Raw genomic sequence first — 15,491 nt, forward strand, 5'->3', positions numbered from 1 at the left:
CTAATTTTGAATGGCAGTGTTTTGAAATGGCAAACATGTGACTTTATGTCAGATTGTTGTGTCTTATGCAGAGAACCGTGTGCAGTGCATTTAAAAAGTGTCATTTTGAATTGCAAAATGTGTGTAAAGCATAAAATGTGTTTAGACTTTTGGAGACTTGAGAAGAGGTTTTTCTCTCTGTGTGTCAGTTTAAATAATTGTGCTGTGCATGTCATTTTAGTGTGTTAGCAATTGGAAAAAACTGTAACCCACTGTTCCCTGGGTGCCAAAGGCATAGACAATGATTAAGGCAGCCCCCTGCACCTCTCTGATCCAGAGGGGTTGGGTTAAATGCAGAATACACATTTCAGTTGAAGGCATTCAGTTGTACAACTGACTAGGTATATCCATTTACAAACTCTTATTGCTGACTCATTCAGATAGTCAGGAAAATTAGTCAGCAACTTCATGAGTGAATTCAATAGTGCAATAATACCAGAAATGTATGTATTCAGATGGACATGTTTCAAGTCTTTATTTGTGTTCAGTACTGTACATCATTGATCCCACTCAGAATATGTCTAAGGCATTGAAAATCAAGTATATTGAACACAGTGGTGTTCTTATATGCATATTGTGGTGACAGAAATGCACATAGGTTTTTCAAACAAATATTTCACAGGCTAATACAATACAGTATTTGCTCACAAAACTCCACACATTCTTTCTCATTTCTCTCACCCATTGAGCACTCATATTGCATTTATTTTAATGTATTTCATATACAGGTATTTGCTTTTTATTATTTATCGCCTTGCTGGCACACACATGCATACACTGTCATGTTTTGCTTCACTCAGTGTACAGCCATACTACCTCCTTGCACACAAACATAAAGGCCTCTGCTGTATACAATGGTTTCCTGATTGATTGTACTGAACTGATGGATCTTTTTGTAGAGCACCTCGATATGGGACAATCAATGTGTCATTCATCAGAATCTTGATTTAAATATTTTTGTCCTTTGGCTTCTCTTTTTCCTCTGCCACTTCTACTTCCTTTTTGCTTTCATCCTCTTCTCCCTTATCATGCCCTTCTTCTGTTTCATTGGCTCCATCCTCCTCTCCATCTCTACCTTTTTGGTTTTCATCTCCTCCATCGTCTCCATTTTCTTTAGCCTCCTCTTCTGCCTCTTCCTTCATATCTCCATTGTCACCTGTAGGTAGAGACAATGTGATTAGTTGCTATCCGCTGCAGATACGGAACCTGACAACTCAAAACCTTCATGAAAATGTTTTGAAAGCACATTAATTTAAACTCTGGACAATACTGACCTTCTGCTTTTTTCTCTTCTTCAACATCCTCTTCCTTTGCTTCCTTGTCTCCCTTCTCCTCTCCTTCCTCCTCCTCCTCTTCTTCCTGAGGACTTGACTCAGCAGGCTGTGCTTGACTAGCAGCTATAATCTCATCTGCAGAGGAGAATGATGAGCTGTACATGCGTAGGTAGGGGGCACCAGAGCTCAGGCTGGACTGCATGGAAAACATGGGGCGGTTGCGGGATGGGGCAACACACAGGCTTTGGGAATAGACACTGGACATTGCCCCTGGTCCTACTGCACTGAAGCGATTCTCCTCCCCTTCAAGCAGCTTCCTGGAAAGATAATAGATACATAGGGTAGATATGTACATAACATGTAGATAACGAGAGATGGCACAAAACATGCTGATCTAATTTTATAAGCCACAGACCTGTAAGCTGCGATCTCGATGTCCAGAGCCATCTTAACGTTCAAGAGGTCTTGATAATCCTTCAGGTACCGAGCCATTTCATTCTTGGTTGTCCTCAACTCGTCCTCCAGCTGGCCAATTGATTCCTGTTATTGGAGAGATGCTTTATTATGTTAACAGTGTAACATGATTAATAAAGTGTTTATTGTGGAATAACTATGAAATAAATACATTTTAAGTAATAAGGAGGCACTCTAAAACAATACTATACACACTTGGCACTATTTTCTAGTGTAGACATGTTTTCAATACACATCATTATCAAATTATTTGCACATGTAATCTATAGTCCAAAACTTACCTTGTTGACTTCACGGATGCATTACACCGCATTTCTGTAGAATATTGTGTACATTTGTCTGAAGGATTAGGCTCAGGAGTGTCTAATGCAGATATTCGACACGTGACATTTTTTTTGAGAAATCGTATGCTTTTCATTCATGCGGCTCTGGCACTGACCTGTAGGGCTGCGATCTCAGCACTCTGTTCCTCCTCTACCTCCTGTAACTGATTCTCCAGGGACTGGTTCCTATCACGGCAGGCTTCAATCTCCTGGTTCCGTGTTTGGATCAGGCGGCGGTACTCCCCGGCATCTTCTTTGGCATTGCGAATGTTGTCTGTGTTGCGGGAGGTGCCTTCTGTCATCACACTCACCTTGCTGCGGAACCATTCCTCGGCTGACTGGAGGTTGCGATGTGCCAGTTTCTCATACTGGACACGGATGTCTCGGAGGGCTGAAGACAGGTCTGGCTTGGCCACCTCCATCTCCACGGACACCTGGGCATTGTACTGCACCTGGGTCTGCAGCTCAGCTATCTCCCCCTCATGGAGACGTTTCAGGAAGGCCAACTCATCCAGCAGCGTCTCCGTCCTCTTCTCCAGCTCAACACGGCCCAAAGCAGCCTCATCCGCCCCTTTCCTGGCATCCATCAGTTGCCCCTCCACCTCTTCCCTGATCACTACCTCCTCTTCATAACGTCCCTGCAGACTCTGCAGCACCTCCTCCATCTGGTCCCTGTGGTTCTGGGCAGCCTGTTTCTCATCGCGGGCCTCCTCCACAGCAGCACGGAGCTGGCGGATCTCGTGCTCATACAGGGACCTGAGGTGGGAGGGCTCCACATGCCTCTGCCTGAGGATCAGCAGTTCAGCATCCAGCACCTGGTTCTGCTGTTCCAGCTCGTGGACGCGCTCAATGAAACTGGCAAAGCGGTCATTCAGCTCCTGTAGCTGGGCTTTCTCCTGAGTCCGCACGGCCTTGAACTCAGTGCTCACCTGCACCGCCTGGCTGATGTCGAGTTCAGCAGCGGCAGCAGATCTGGGGGTAGACAGCAGCATGGAGGAGCTACGGCTGTATGTTGGGTAATGCAGCCGGGATGACCCATGGTATGAGAGGGGGGCAGAGTGACTGGAATACACCGACCTGGATGCCATCCCTCCTGCACTGTCTCCATACCCTCCACTGCGCAGCATCACCCTCCTCTTGTGGGAAGAGGAGGGAAAGTAAGGGTCGTAAGCAATGGAACTCATGACTTGCGAAACAGGCAGCTCTAACCGTAATGGAGTTGCTGGGTCGACACAGTGGAATCTGCATCACTGTATCTTTTATAGAGCTGGTAATGACTGTGACGCAAACCTTTTTTTAGAGCACTGACAGCAGGGATCAATGACAGCGTCAGCCAGCCAAGTCTGAGCTGTTAAGGAAGGGAATGAGATAGATGTAAGGGGCGGGGTTAAGCAGTGATAAGGGGCGGGGATAAGCAGTGAAGAGAGACGGAGGGCAATGAGGACAGTCTGAGAAAGCAAAATATACATTTAGCTGTGAAGCATGTCTATCTCTCTAAAACACGATGAATAGCAAATATTACCATTAGCCCCTAAAAACAAACAAAATCTCAGCAGCGCATCAGCTGACTGCAGAGGCTTTAAACTACAGCGCTGGCAATTGAGGGAGCAAGACTTTTGCCAACAATGACACAGCACTGCACCATTTTGCCACTACCCTACAACTGTGTGAGTCCAGATCACTGCAGAGTGACTCATTTTGAACCTCATTTTTGTATCAGTTTAGCTTTTGCTCCACATTTGTATCAGTAATAAAAACCTTTGCCATTTTTATTTAGCCCTTGGTTGAGGCTTTATGGTGACAGTACTACTGGACTGACTGTTGCAGGTTTCTGGGTTTGAAACCCATTTGGGCTATCCCCTGAATTTGACGAAATTTTTCCTGTATCTGGCTATTCAGACATGGCTCTAGTCTAGATATGCAACCTCGCACAGACTCCAAAACAATCTATACACAATGGTCACGGCTTCGGGAAGCCTATTGAAGACAATTAAAATTGTGAATGTAATTATATTTTGTGAAAATCGATTAATCATCTAAAGACGTTTCCCTCTATCTAGCTACTCAGACTCTACATATGCTATACCAGCTCTCAAACTTCTAACTCATGTCTATTTAAAGTTAATGTCTTGAGAAAGCTTTATGAAGACATTTAGAAGTTGTGAATGTAATGATATTTTTGTGAAAATTCTGATTAGGCACCAGATATACCATACAAGTGCTCACAGATCTAACTGATGTATATTTAAAGTTCCCACTAAGAGGAAGCCTTATCAAGAAAATTAAGTGTTGTGAATGATATTTTTGTAAAAACGTCTAAATTGTCTAAAAACATGTACTCAGATTATGCTGTAGATATACCATGCCATTTCTCACATCAGGTTCACAGGTAATCAAGCATGGATGATGGAGAATCAGGGTTTTACAGCTAATACAAATCACTACTGTAATTCATAATTTCAAGCATCCTTGTAGTCCCAACCCCATAGTCCCAAAACAGGTTACTGCTGCATAAATCAGTTTGCCTTGGTTACAGAGACCACCACACCCCACCAAAGATGCTTTACTACTCTGGTTTGAGACAAATATGCCCATTGCCCCCAACCTAACCTGACTCTTATGTATCTTTGCCATTGGGTAAACCAGAAGAGGCGATGCGAGAGGGTTTACTCCGCCCCAAATCTTTCCACGAAAATAAGACCACGAAGTGGTCAATGAAAGTGTCGATTTTGGTCAACAAAAAATGTAATTGCTCATTTGTTACCAGGTTTATTTGATCGAATAGAAGTTTCGTAATGTTCGGGTTGTTATGAATGCACTGATATAAGTGGACGCACGTGGCATTCCAGCAACTTTGTTCACACGCATATCTGCCCTCTCATTGGCTAGAACTGTCCCATCTGATCTCGCCTCCTCCCGCCTGGTTTCCATTTTTGTTATTTGCATTGTTAGAGCGGTCACTCGACTATTTTGTCAATATAATAGATTATATTTGGGTAAACTGGTTTTGCAAGGCATCGTATTTGTATTATTATTTTTGTTATCAAATATAACAGACAGACATTATGGAGTTTAATAATTGAAAATAACATAAAAGCATACGCGAAGTGACGATGACACTTATTTAGAAAATTATTTACAATATTATAATATTAGGCTGTAGACAAGCTTTTCTTATTATTTCGTCATTTCAGAGATTTAATTATAGACATAAGGTCTATTGAGAATACTTAAAAGGGTTGCCGGGGGGTCTGAATAAAAGCCCTAAATGAAATGAAGTGAACAGAGCCGTGCACCAATTGCAATATCAGATCTTATGATTGGCGCTTCGAACCCGCCCTGTATTAGGCTGTCCAATAACCCACGATTTTACTAGTCACCGGATCATTCCCCCATGCAGAGTGAACGAGCTCTCTAGTGCATTCACAACAACAAAGGAGTGTCAAAGTTTTCAAGACCCTCACAGCTAGCTGGCTTTATAATATTGTATCATATTGATGCAGACTCCCAATATATGTTCGATTGTCAAAGTACCGAACAAGTCTGGTCAATGCAGGGAATGATGAGATTGGGAAGGATTGGTAAGTGGCTAGTAACAAAAATGTGCAAGTGATGCACAACGAGACTATTAGCTAGCTAGCTAGCTAGCTAGTTGTACCGCGCTACTGAGACTGATTCGGGTCAGGATGGAATAAGGATAGCAAGCAAGCTAACTATATATTCTTTGTCATCAAATCAACAACCTCACCTCGGTTAGTTTTCTATCGGTAGATTGTTATGTCAAGTCTTTTTTTACATGGGTATCACTAACGTTAGCTAGCTAGCTATGACTCGACATAGGGTTATCATCGGTGTTTTGCAGCTTGCCTCCTATCTTTGCCCTAGACGATCGATAGCTAGCTACATAGCATAATTTCTGACACTGACATTCACTTGCTAGCTAGCTATACACTTCATGTTATTAACTTCTATTTTCAACATGGATCTTTAGCTTAGCATTGCTGCAGTTGTCTTGAAAAACTATTTCAACTAAAGAGTAACGTTACAGTACATACAGTTAGCTAACTTACATCTCCTGCAGCAATGTTTATCCAATATAATTTGTGTTTGTGTTTACAATCTTGTCTGTAGGTCTGGACAGTTGGAATTGATGGCCATTGTAGGCGCATGACTCAAAGATGGTTTGTTTCTTTATTTTACATCCTAACAATCCTATACAAATAGCCACAACTTCCAAAGTAGTAGCGATGAAGTAGTTGCTCATTGCATTCTCCTGAACAGGTAGTCAAATCGTTAGTCATATACTGTACCAGTACCACATGTTCAGATTTTCACAGGACCATCAATTCTCACATTTGTATTGCACATTGATGTCTTTGGCCAATAATGTAATATTTTATTTTCTTCAGATCCGGATTGCAGCACTAAATGCAGCCTCAGCCGCAGCGGATGAGTCTGAAGACCCTCTGAAAACTAAAAAGAGTCGAACTAAGGAGGCTCAGGTGTGGTAATCTTGCTGAGCCTCATTACACTAACCACATTTGGTTAAACTTTGCTTTCAAAGTAGATATTTGCTTGTTCTGAATTATTGCCCTATTTTTCCTCTACAGGAAGCAGAGGCATTTGCTTTGTATCATAAAGCATTAGATCTTCAAAAGCATGACAAGTTTGAGGAGTCTGCAAAGGCTTATCATGAACTCCTCAAAACCCCATTGCTCAAAGAGGTATCATTCCCTTCAGAGACTCGATGTGTTTCACTGCATGTCTCATTGAAATGATCCTGCACAATAACCCTTTATATGATTTAACATGTTGTCATGCCTCTCACAGGCAATGCCCTCGGACGACCAAAAGGTGGGTCTTAAGCATCCAGGGCTGATGCTGAAATACTCTACCTTCAAAAACCTGGCTAGTTTGGCTGCGCTGCGGGATGATTTGGAGACAGCCATGGAATTTTACTTGGAGGTAAACTCATCTAAAGAGAGCATAAGTTACATAACTTATCAGTAAACCATATAACTAATAAGGGGTAAGGTACATCTTAGCGGGAGACTAAATGTTGTTTAGTGTACACTATACATTTGTTCAAGTCCATGTGACCTGAAGAATCAGTATATGTTTTCTCGCAGGCTGTGATGCTGGATTCCACAGATGTGAACATGTGGTACAAGATTGGTCAGGTGGCGGTGCGACTGCTACGCATTCCTTTGGCGCGGCATGCCTTTGAGGAGGGTCTGCAATGTAACCCAGACCACTGGCCCTGTCTGGATAACCTCATAACTGTTCTCTACACACTCAGTGACTACAGCTGTGAGTCATTCCTCTGTATGTCTGTCCTCAGTCCTTTGCACAGTGACAAACTAATCAGTATTGTTTTTATCATATTTCTTACTCTTTAGAGCTGTTGATTTGAAAACAAGGTTTAGGGGTTGTCCAGGTGTGCAAGAAATGATGGATATAATTATCTATTATACTGTTTTCCAGGCTGTTTGTATTTCATCTGCAAAGCCCTGGAAAAGGATCATTGTTACACCAAAGGGCTGGTGTTGAAGGAGAAGATCTTTGAAGAACAGCCTTGTCTGAAGAGGGACTCCATGCAAATGTTCCTGAAGTGGTACGGCCCTTCTACCCACCTGTTTACTTATCCTAAATGTGTGCTGTCATACAGCAGTCCATGTGGTCATGATCTTGTCCTCATGCTCCATATGCAGTGACATGTCCATTCACTATGTGGAGGTGGATGAGGAGGAGACCCAGGCCATTGTGGAGGAGGCGATGGATCTGCGACGGCGCAGGCAGGCTCTCTCTGCCCGGGAACCCAAACCAGACCTGGTCCTAGTCCAACCCATCCGCTGTTTCTCGTGAGTCTTCACACTTAATTTTATCTGTTGACAGGTGGACGCGCTTTCCCTTCTCCTCTTGTAGTTTCACAGGATACAGAGTTGCTGTGAATACTTAAACATGTATTTATTTTTTGGAGTTTACTCCCTTGCTTTTCACTTTGATTAATGATAGGATTGTTTTAATTGACAAAGCATTTAGCATTGTTATGATTCTCAGGTGGAAGAATGTTGGAGAGAGCCTCATTGCCATGTACAGACATCAGACCACCTGCGAGCCGCCACGTCCAAGCCTGGGCCGCAGAATTGACCTGTCCCAGTACCGCGACCCCAACTGCCTCCAGGCCTTGCCTCCTGAGCCCTGCCCTCCTGTCAGTGATATTCAGACCATCCCCAGCAGCAGCCCCAGCTCCTCCCTGCCTCCACTTCCTGTCCCTGAGCCATCAGCACTGTCCCAGCCCAGCCCTCTGGTTCAGATCACACAGAGCCAGACGGTAGAAGTCACTACAACTACAGCCCCCTCTGTTGGTCAGTTGTTTCTTTTCATCTAATTTAGCATGTCAATTCCATTGATTTGCAAGCATTTAGACAACAAAACAAATTGTGTCAGAATGGCTTATTGTATGCTCTGATAATTAATGTATTGTTTAAATGTCAATTTGTGCCTTCACAGCTATGGAAACCTCCTTCACTGTGAAGGAGAAGGAGAAGAAGGCCCCTAAGAGGAGACGCACAATGGAGGACAGCGGAGACACTGCCAAGCGCCGCTCAGCTCGGGTCAGAAACACCAAGTGCAAGAAGGAGGAGAAGATCGACTTCCAGGAGCTGCTTTTCAAATACCTACCATCCAGGTATTGTCATGAACCCCAAAGGAACAATAACAACGCAATGCAAATATATTGTTTTGGATGGTGATGAGGCTCTCCTGTTCCACTCAGACTAAAGAAGTTTGACCTTGAGGATGACGACGAGAGCCTGAGTAACCTGGAAGCTCAGTGTGAAGTTAAGCAGGACTCCCAGCTGCTCCATGGCAACAGCGGCATGCTTTTAGACTCTATTGAATACATGGAATCAGGTACATGTCTTATACAATCCTCTACATGACTCCAATGCATTAATGTCAAACATCTTATAGGATTTACATGACATTGTCATTCTTCATCCCCAGAACAAGAGGATGTCCACAACTTCCTGCTCAATAATATGAGCAATGGTGGGATATTAGAGTTGATGATGTGCTATCTGAAAGCGGTGGGTCAGAAGTTCATGGAGGAGTGGCCTCGGGGGCTGACTGCAGTGGTGCTGGAGGTGTTTCACAGCTGGAGGAAGCACAGTAGCGGCCTGCCCAACCCTCTGCTCCGCGACTGCAGTAATCAACACATACGGGTATGGGACAGCCCAGGGATCTATTGTGACTCTCTCCTGATTTGTTACTTCATCAACAGTGTTTTAAATTGAAGTACCAATGTTTTGTCATCCCACCTATTGCACCTGTCAATCTGTCTGTAAATGGGTTGTAATTGGTGTTTCATGTGCAGGAAATGTTTCTGATGAGCCTATCATGTATGGAGCTTCAGTTGGAGCAATGGTCTCACAGCAAAGGCAAAAATGGTATGTGTCAGACAGATCGCTTTACTTTGGTATTCCTTTATGAAATAACCATATTGGTTGGCTTCTTTTTGAATAACCATACTAGTATATTCCTTACTTTTCCTTTTTGTAAAGGGTCGCCGAGAAAGTGCAGTGGGGGCCAGAGCAGTGTTGTGTGTGAAGCAGAGTTCCCAGGGCAGCACTTTGAAGGGGACCTGTTACAGCTGGCCTTGGGATCATCACAGGGGTACTTGTTTGAGGACAACTGGGTGGCCGTGGTGGTACGTGTTTACTGGCTCAAGGCACGCTTCTTGGCCCTGCAGGTAACCTTAACATTCATCCTGTAACCTCATTTACCCCTGTTTTCTTTTGCATATTTACCTTAGCGCTTAGAATTTTTTTTTTTTTTTTTTTTCATCATACCGAGTTGACCCCTCTCCCAATAAGTCTCACATATTGATTTTTCTTAATCATTGAATCGAATCTGATCAACATTTTCTGTTGATGTGATTCATAACAAACGTCTTGTTTTGTGTGCTTGTGTCTTCTCACAGGGAGACATGGACCAGGCCCTGGAAAGCTATGATGTGTGTACAGACATGCTGCAGAGTCACGCACGGACCACAGAGGAGGACAAGTACACCATCTACCTGCCCAACCTGCGTGTGGATGCAGCCATATCAGTGGAGGAGGTCAGTGACCAGTAAAACTAGCACACAAATACCCTATTTGAATAACATGCACTTGGTCCTCACATGTGATCTATTATTTTGTCCAACCATCTCGTTAGAGCATGTAGGTCCCCTGTGGTTTTGAGTTGTCTGGTTCATCAAAAAGAGTTTCTTTCTCCAAATGTCATTGACAGATTGATAAGAAGCTGAAGTCTCTGGAGCGTTGTCAGTCCCTGGAGGAGATCCAGCGTCTGTTTGAGTCTGGGGACTATGAGTCTGTGGTGCGGCTGCTGCAGCCCACTCTCAGCTATGGCTCTGGGCGGGTCAAGCCTCTGGAGTTTGTCAGCTCTGTTCCTGAGAGGCCTGCCCAGCTGCTTCTGCTGCAGGTTAGCTTCTGGATTCATACAGCAATAGATGTACTGTGTTCGGTGTCTTTTATATGAGTCTCCTCTTTTTAAGAAGTCTTTCTCTGTTTGGCATGGCACTACTTAACAGTGTGCTACCGACGTGGAAAAGGACAAGCAGTGTTATTGCTTATCACGTCAGTATGAGCATGATGACATGTACAATAGACAGCCATTGAGCCATTTTTAGATGGATGACATTTTTCCTCTTTTCTCTGCATCTCTGTACCCCAGAACTCCCTGTTGAAGCAGAAGGACTATCGTCAGTGTCTGGAGTGCACCGAGGTGGCCCTGAACGAAGCCCTGCAGCAGCTCAACACTGTCCCAGCCAGCTCTCACTCGGCCAAAGAGGAATGGGTCTCCACCATCACAACGCTGCTGGGAGGCATCGAGGTCTGCTTCACAGAGGACCTTCAACTCCTGAGCAACGTCAACCGCTACACCAGCATGGCCCGGCTGGCCAACAACCTCATCCAGGTCAGATGCACACCAGGGAAACACTGACACTATTGTATCTGGTAGACACAGAGTGTGTTTGGAAACAGAAAATCATATTCAAATTTTTTGTGTGTCTTGTCTCCAGCTGATTGACTGCATCATGGTGATCCCAGATGATCCCAAGGAGCCTAATTTCTCCTCGGTCCTGCCCTGGATTCTCCTGTACCACATCATCAAGCACGAGGAGGCTGCTTTCAACTGCCTGCTTCGCCAGCACATATCAGTAGGGGACGATGAAGGTATGTGGTGGTGGAGTACATCATGTTCATAACTGCGAAGATGTCCTCTTTTAAATCCATGTTGGAAGCCTGAAAAAATGACTTGTTCCCTGTGACCCTGTTCAGAAGACTCTAACACCCCCATGCTGCCCTCCTCCTTGATGCTGCTCAACACGGCCCATGAGTATCTGGGCCGCCGCTCCTGGTGCTGCAAGTCAGACGGCGCTCTGCTCAAGTTCTATGTGAGTTGGTCAGCAGGGCTGCGATTGTGTGGACATCCTCTGTCAGCTCAGTTAATTCCCTCTGTTTTGTTTACCTATGATATGGCTTTAATTAGTTTCTAATTGCTTTCAAAGTATTTTTCATAGTTTAATCAGGATAGAATGTTACTAGTGTTGTCTTCATGTTCAGGTTTGTGTTCTGGAGAAAGAGCTGGCTGCCTCTAAAGCGGAGGCCACCCATCCCTACAAAGAGGAGTTGGAGATGGCCTTGGAGCAGTGCTTCTACTGCCTGTACGCCTACCCCAGCAAGAAGAGCAAGGCCCGCTATCTAGAGGAGCACTCTGCTCAACAGGTCAAACACCAGCCCTCTTACAGGGATACTGTGAGATCTGGCATTCAAGCCCTTGTTTTACTTACGCTACAAACGGGGACATAAAATGGTGTCCACGAGTTCATCTGACTCTGGGTAAGTAGAACCAGAGCCAGAATGCCAGAATCCAACAGTATCCCTTTCATGTCGTATTACTGACTGTCCTTTATCTTTCAATGCCATTCACATTTCTGTCAGGTTTTGTCCTATTGTTTTGAGAGAGGATAAGCTAATGGAAATCATGTTAAATCATGTGAGATCATGTAATATGTTCAACTGGCTACTAGGTGGCTGTCAATCCGTCATGAGGTTGTTTACACACTGGTACTGGCTTGTAGTGTAACTGTGATATGCAGTAATTGCATGATGAATAGACTGCTCCTAAGGGACCAGGTTAATTAGTTAATGAATGCAACCCCCGACTAATTAACTACTGGTTGGTCATCCGAGCCATAAGACCCAAGGACTCTACTAGAATGGGTCAAGACATGAGTAAGCAATTTATGTACTTTCAGGGAATTTTAATGAGATTGAGAGGGCTTTTAGTCCCTTCTCATGCTAGAGGGAATCACCAAGGTTTCAGTTAGAAGCTGTTTTTCTATCTCAAGGCCATCAGACTGTTAAACAGCCATCACTAACATTGAGTGGCTGCTGCCAACATACTGACTCAATCTCTAGCCACTTTAATAATTAAAAATTGGATGTAATAAATGTATCACTAGCCACTTTAAACAATGCCACTTTATATAATGTTTACATACCCTACATTACTCATCTCATATGTATATACTGTACTCTATACCATCTACTGTATCTTGCCTATGCCGTTCGGCCATCGCTCATCCATATATTTTTATGTGCATATTCTTATTAATTCCTTTACACTTGTGTGTGTGTATAAGGTACTTGTTGTGAAATTGTTAGATCACTTGTTAGATATTACTGCATGGTCGGAACTAGAAGCACAAGCATTTCGCTACACTTGCATTAACATCTGCTAACCATGTGTATGGTGCCTGTAATCGAACCCACAAATGCTGATGCTCCAGATACTCAACTATTCTAAAGAAGGCCAGTTTTATTGTTTCTGTAATCAGTACAACAGTTTTCAACTGTGCTAACATAATTGCAAAAGGGTTTCTATTGATAAATTAGCCATTTACAATTTACAGTTTACAATTGGCTCATTCATCCCCCTCCTCTCCCCTGTAACTATTCCCCAGGTCGTTGCTGCAAATGAGAACGTGTTCTCAGTCAACTTACCTGGTAAAATAACGGTAAAATAAATAAAAATAAATTTAAAATGATAAACTTGGATTAGGTAACACAACATGCCATTGGAACACAGGAGTGATGGTTGCTGATAATGGGCCTCTGTACGCCTATGTAGATATTCCATTAAAAATCTGCCATTTCCAGCTACAATAGTCACTTACAACATTAACAATGTCTACACTGATTTTCTTTCAAAAACAAGGACATTTCTAAGTGACCCCAAACTTTTGAAAGATAGTGTATATATGCGTTAAAATAATATGATAATTATACAGATTTTTTTTAACAGTACAATTTAATATTTTTTCTTATCAAAACTAAATGTGCCTTACTATGGCGTGCAGGTGGAACTCCTGTGGAGCAACGCCCTCTTCATGTTCCAGTACTTCAAGCCCAAGACTCTGCCTGAGTTTGACAGCTACAAGACGAGCACGGTGTCTGCTGACCTGGCCAACCTGCTGAAGAGGATCTCTGGCATTGTGCCCCGAAGTGACACTCCCATCCTCACCATGGACGAGGTGTCAGCCTACATCGAGGGCACGGCTGGGAAGGTCAGTACAGGGCATTTGTGAGTCACAAATGCTAATTGACTGTACATCGCCTCAATCTGGCTTTACATGTTGCAATGGAGAATGCTTAAGGCCTATACAGCACGTCATGACCATTCATTATAGGTCATGACACTGTACAAGTCATATTATACATTCAAATATATGTCTGGTTTACAAATGGAATACTTAATATGTATAAGATTCTAGTTGAATCTGTAAGACTGATGTCAGACCTGACCTTATCAGTGTAACGGATGTGAAATGGCTAGCTAGTTAGCGGGTACGCGCTAGTAGCATTTCAATCAGTTACGTCACTTGCTCTGAGACTTAAGTAGTGTTGCTTTTGTGGAGCGATGGGTAACGACGCTTCGTGGGTGTCAGTTGTTGATGTGTGCAGAGGGTCCCTGGTTCGCGCCCGTGTCGGGGCGAGGGGACGGTTTAAAGTTATACTGTTACATCAGCATAGTAGATCATGAGATCATCCAGTGGTTCTTCCCACCTAGGAGCCAGTACCTTGCCTTCCTGAGGGGGGCGCTCCAGCACCCCCTGTGGTCAATGAGATCTTCTACCTCCTGGCTGACTACCACTTCAAGAACAAGGAGCAGTCCAAGGCCATCAAGTTCTATATGCATGACATCTGTGTTTGTCCAAACAGGTCAGTTCTGTTCCCTGCTATAGTTCTGTTGTTGTTTTAGTATAAACATTTTAAGCAACTCAACATGAATATATGTTTTTTTACCTTCAAGGTGATTTTTAAATGGTGTGATGTTGATGATTTTCCCTTGACATGATTCATTGTATGGTTGTAGGTTTGACTCCTGGGCTGGCATGGCACTGGCGAGGGCCAGCCGCATCCAGGACAAGCTCAACTCCAACGAGCTGAAGAGTGATGGCCCCATTTGGAAGCACTCCCTGGCTGTGCTCAACTGCTTTAAGAGGGCCCTGGAGATCAACAGCTCCAACCTGGCTCTGTGGATCGAGTACGGCACCATGTCCTATGCCCTGCACTCCTTCGCCTCGCGTCAAGTCAAACAGTGGAGGAGCGAGCTGCCCCCTGAGGTCGTCAAACAGGTGCAGTGGACAGACCAGTGTATAGAATACTCATATGCACTGTATTCTGTTGTACTTCTCTAAACTAAATGATGTCACACCCTGTCACTTCCGGTCATCATGTGTCTGAATTCATTGTTTAGTCGATTGAGCTGTCTAGGGGAGGTAAATCACTGCTGACAGTATTGGATATAATGTGTGTGTGTTTTTCAGATGGAGGAGAGGAGAGATACAATGCTGGAGACGTCGTCCCAGTGTTTCCAAGGGGCGTCTCGGTGTGAGGGGGATAGTGATGAGGAAGAGTGGCTCATCCATTACATGCTGGGGAAGATAGCTGAGAAACGAAAGCAGCCACCCCGGGAATACGTCCAGCTCTACAAACAGGTGCACAGCAGGGGACACTATCTGTGGACTCAAGTGATTCATAGGTCTGCCTTGCAGACTAGATTTGTACAGACTGGGGGAGTCTGAGGGCTCAAAGGAGTAGGGATGTCCATGGAGGCCAGTATGGTGGAATGAGGAAACTGGGAAGTCAGATGATACAGCTCTGTCTGTATGTCTTTCCCTGTTACCTTCACTGCTTCTTCACCTCTCCAGACCCAGTCCTTCAATTGTTTAGCTCCATTCTATAACTTCGAATCACTGTGTATCTCTGTTTTATTTTTCTCTTCTTCCAGTTCGTCTTTTGCAGTG

The 15,491-nt window shown here is 44.0% G+C and overlaps 2 protein-coding genes across 8 annotated transcripts in view; one reads left to right on the forward strand and one right to left on the reverse strand.

Moving 5' to 3' along the window:
• Window positions 1–489: 489 nt before the first annotated feature.
• LOC129853528 (neurofilament light polypeptide-like) lies at window positions 490–3,294 on the reverse strand. The gene is made up of 4 exons (XM_055919665.1): window positions 2,227–3,294; window positions 1,729–1,853; window positions 1,314–1,630; window positions 490–1,195 (listed from the first exon to the last, which is right to left on the reverse strand). The coding sequence occupies exons 1-4, from the start codon at window positions 3,292–3,294 to the stop codon at window positions 987–989; spliced, it is 1,719 nt and encodes a 572-aa protein (XP_055775640.1). The 3' UTR covers window positions 490–986.
• Window positions 3,295–3,296: 2 nt separating this feature from the next.
• LOC129853527 (calcineurin-binding protein cabin-1-like) overlaps window positions 3,297–15,491 on the forward strand; it is a 66,916-nt gene continuing 54,721 nt past the window's right edge. For 5 of the 7 annotated variants that reach the window (XR_008759138.1, XM_055919658.1, XM_055919661.1 and 2 more), the window contains exons 1-24: window positions 5,483–5,691; window positions 6,242–6,291; window positions 6,520–6,612; window positions 6,721–6,834; window positions 6,941–7,075; window positions 7,240–7,420; window positions 7,595–7,724; window positions 7,822–7,971; window positions 8,171–8,478; window positions 8,624–8,801; window positions 8,889–9,025; window positions 9,119–9,336; window positions 9,489–9,561; window positions 9,676–9,863; window positions 10,095–10,232; window positions 10,406–10,597; window positions 10,850–11,092; window positions 11,199–11,352; window positions 11,458–11,573; window positions 11,743–11,904; window positions 13,542–13,748; window positions 14,252–14,403; window positions 14,558–14,819; window positions 15,012–15,182. Coding sequence is in view for 6 of the 7 variants with exons in the window: in XM_055919658.1 (XP_055775633.1) it covers window positions 6,289–6,291; window positions 6,520–6,612; window positions 6,721–6,834; window positions 6,941–7,075; window positions 7,240–7,420; window positions 7,595–7,724; window positions 7,822–7,971; window positions 8,171–8,478; window positions 8,624–8,801; window positions 8,889–9,025; window positions 9,119–9,336; window positions 9,489–9,561; window positions 9,676–9,863; window positions 10,095–10,232; window positions 10,406–10,597; window positions 10,850–11,092; window positions 11,199–11,352; window positions 11,458–11,573; window positions 11,743–11,904; window positions 13,542–13,748; window positions 14,252–14,403; window positions 14,558–14,819; window positions 15,012–15,182 (3,705 nt within the window). In the remaining variant the exon portion in view is untranslated. Of the gene's footprint in view, window positions 3,381–3,528; window positions 3,778–5,482; window positions 5,692–6,241; window positions 6,292–6,519; window positions 6,613–6,720; window positions 6,835–6,940; window positions 7,076–7,239; window positions 7,421–7,594; window positions 7,725–7,821; window positions 7,972–8,170; window positions 8,479–8,623; window positions 8,802–8,888; window positions 9,026–9,118; window positions 9,337–9,488; window positions 9,562–9,675; window positions 9,864–10,094; window positions 10,233–10,405; window positions 10,598–10,849; window positions 11,093–11,198; window positions 11,353–11,457; window positions 11,574–11,742; window positions 11,905–13,541; window positions 13,749–14,251; window positions 14,404–14,557; window positions 14,820–15,011; window positions 15,183–15,491 lie in introns of those variants that run through there. The other 2 variants (XM_055919660.1, XM_055919659.1) reach the window with 2 other exon arrangements.

Source organism: Salvelinus fontinalis, chromosome 4, assembly GCF_029448725.1.
Source record: "Salvelinus fontinalis isolate EN_2023a chromosome 4, ASM2944872v1, whole genome shotgun sequence".
NCBI lineage: Eukaryota > Metazoa > Chordata > Actinopteri > Salmoniformes > Salmonidae > Salvelinus > Salvelinus fontinalis.

Bases quoted from the DNA above. Each gene is read 5' to 3' on its own strand.
- LOC129853528 (XM_055919665.1), bottom strand. From the start codon at position 3,294: ATGAGTTCCATTGCTTACGACCCTTACTTTCCCTCCTCTTCCCACAAG. The intron at 1,854-2,226 runs GTCAGTGCCAGA...CTCCAATAACAG, and splicing joins CTGAGATCGCAGCCCTACAG to GAATCAATTGGCCAGCTGGA. The intron at 1,196-1,313 runs GTCAGTATTGTC...CTCTACCTACAG, and splicing joins AGAAGAGAAAAAAGCAGAAG to GTGACAATGGAGATATGAAG.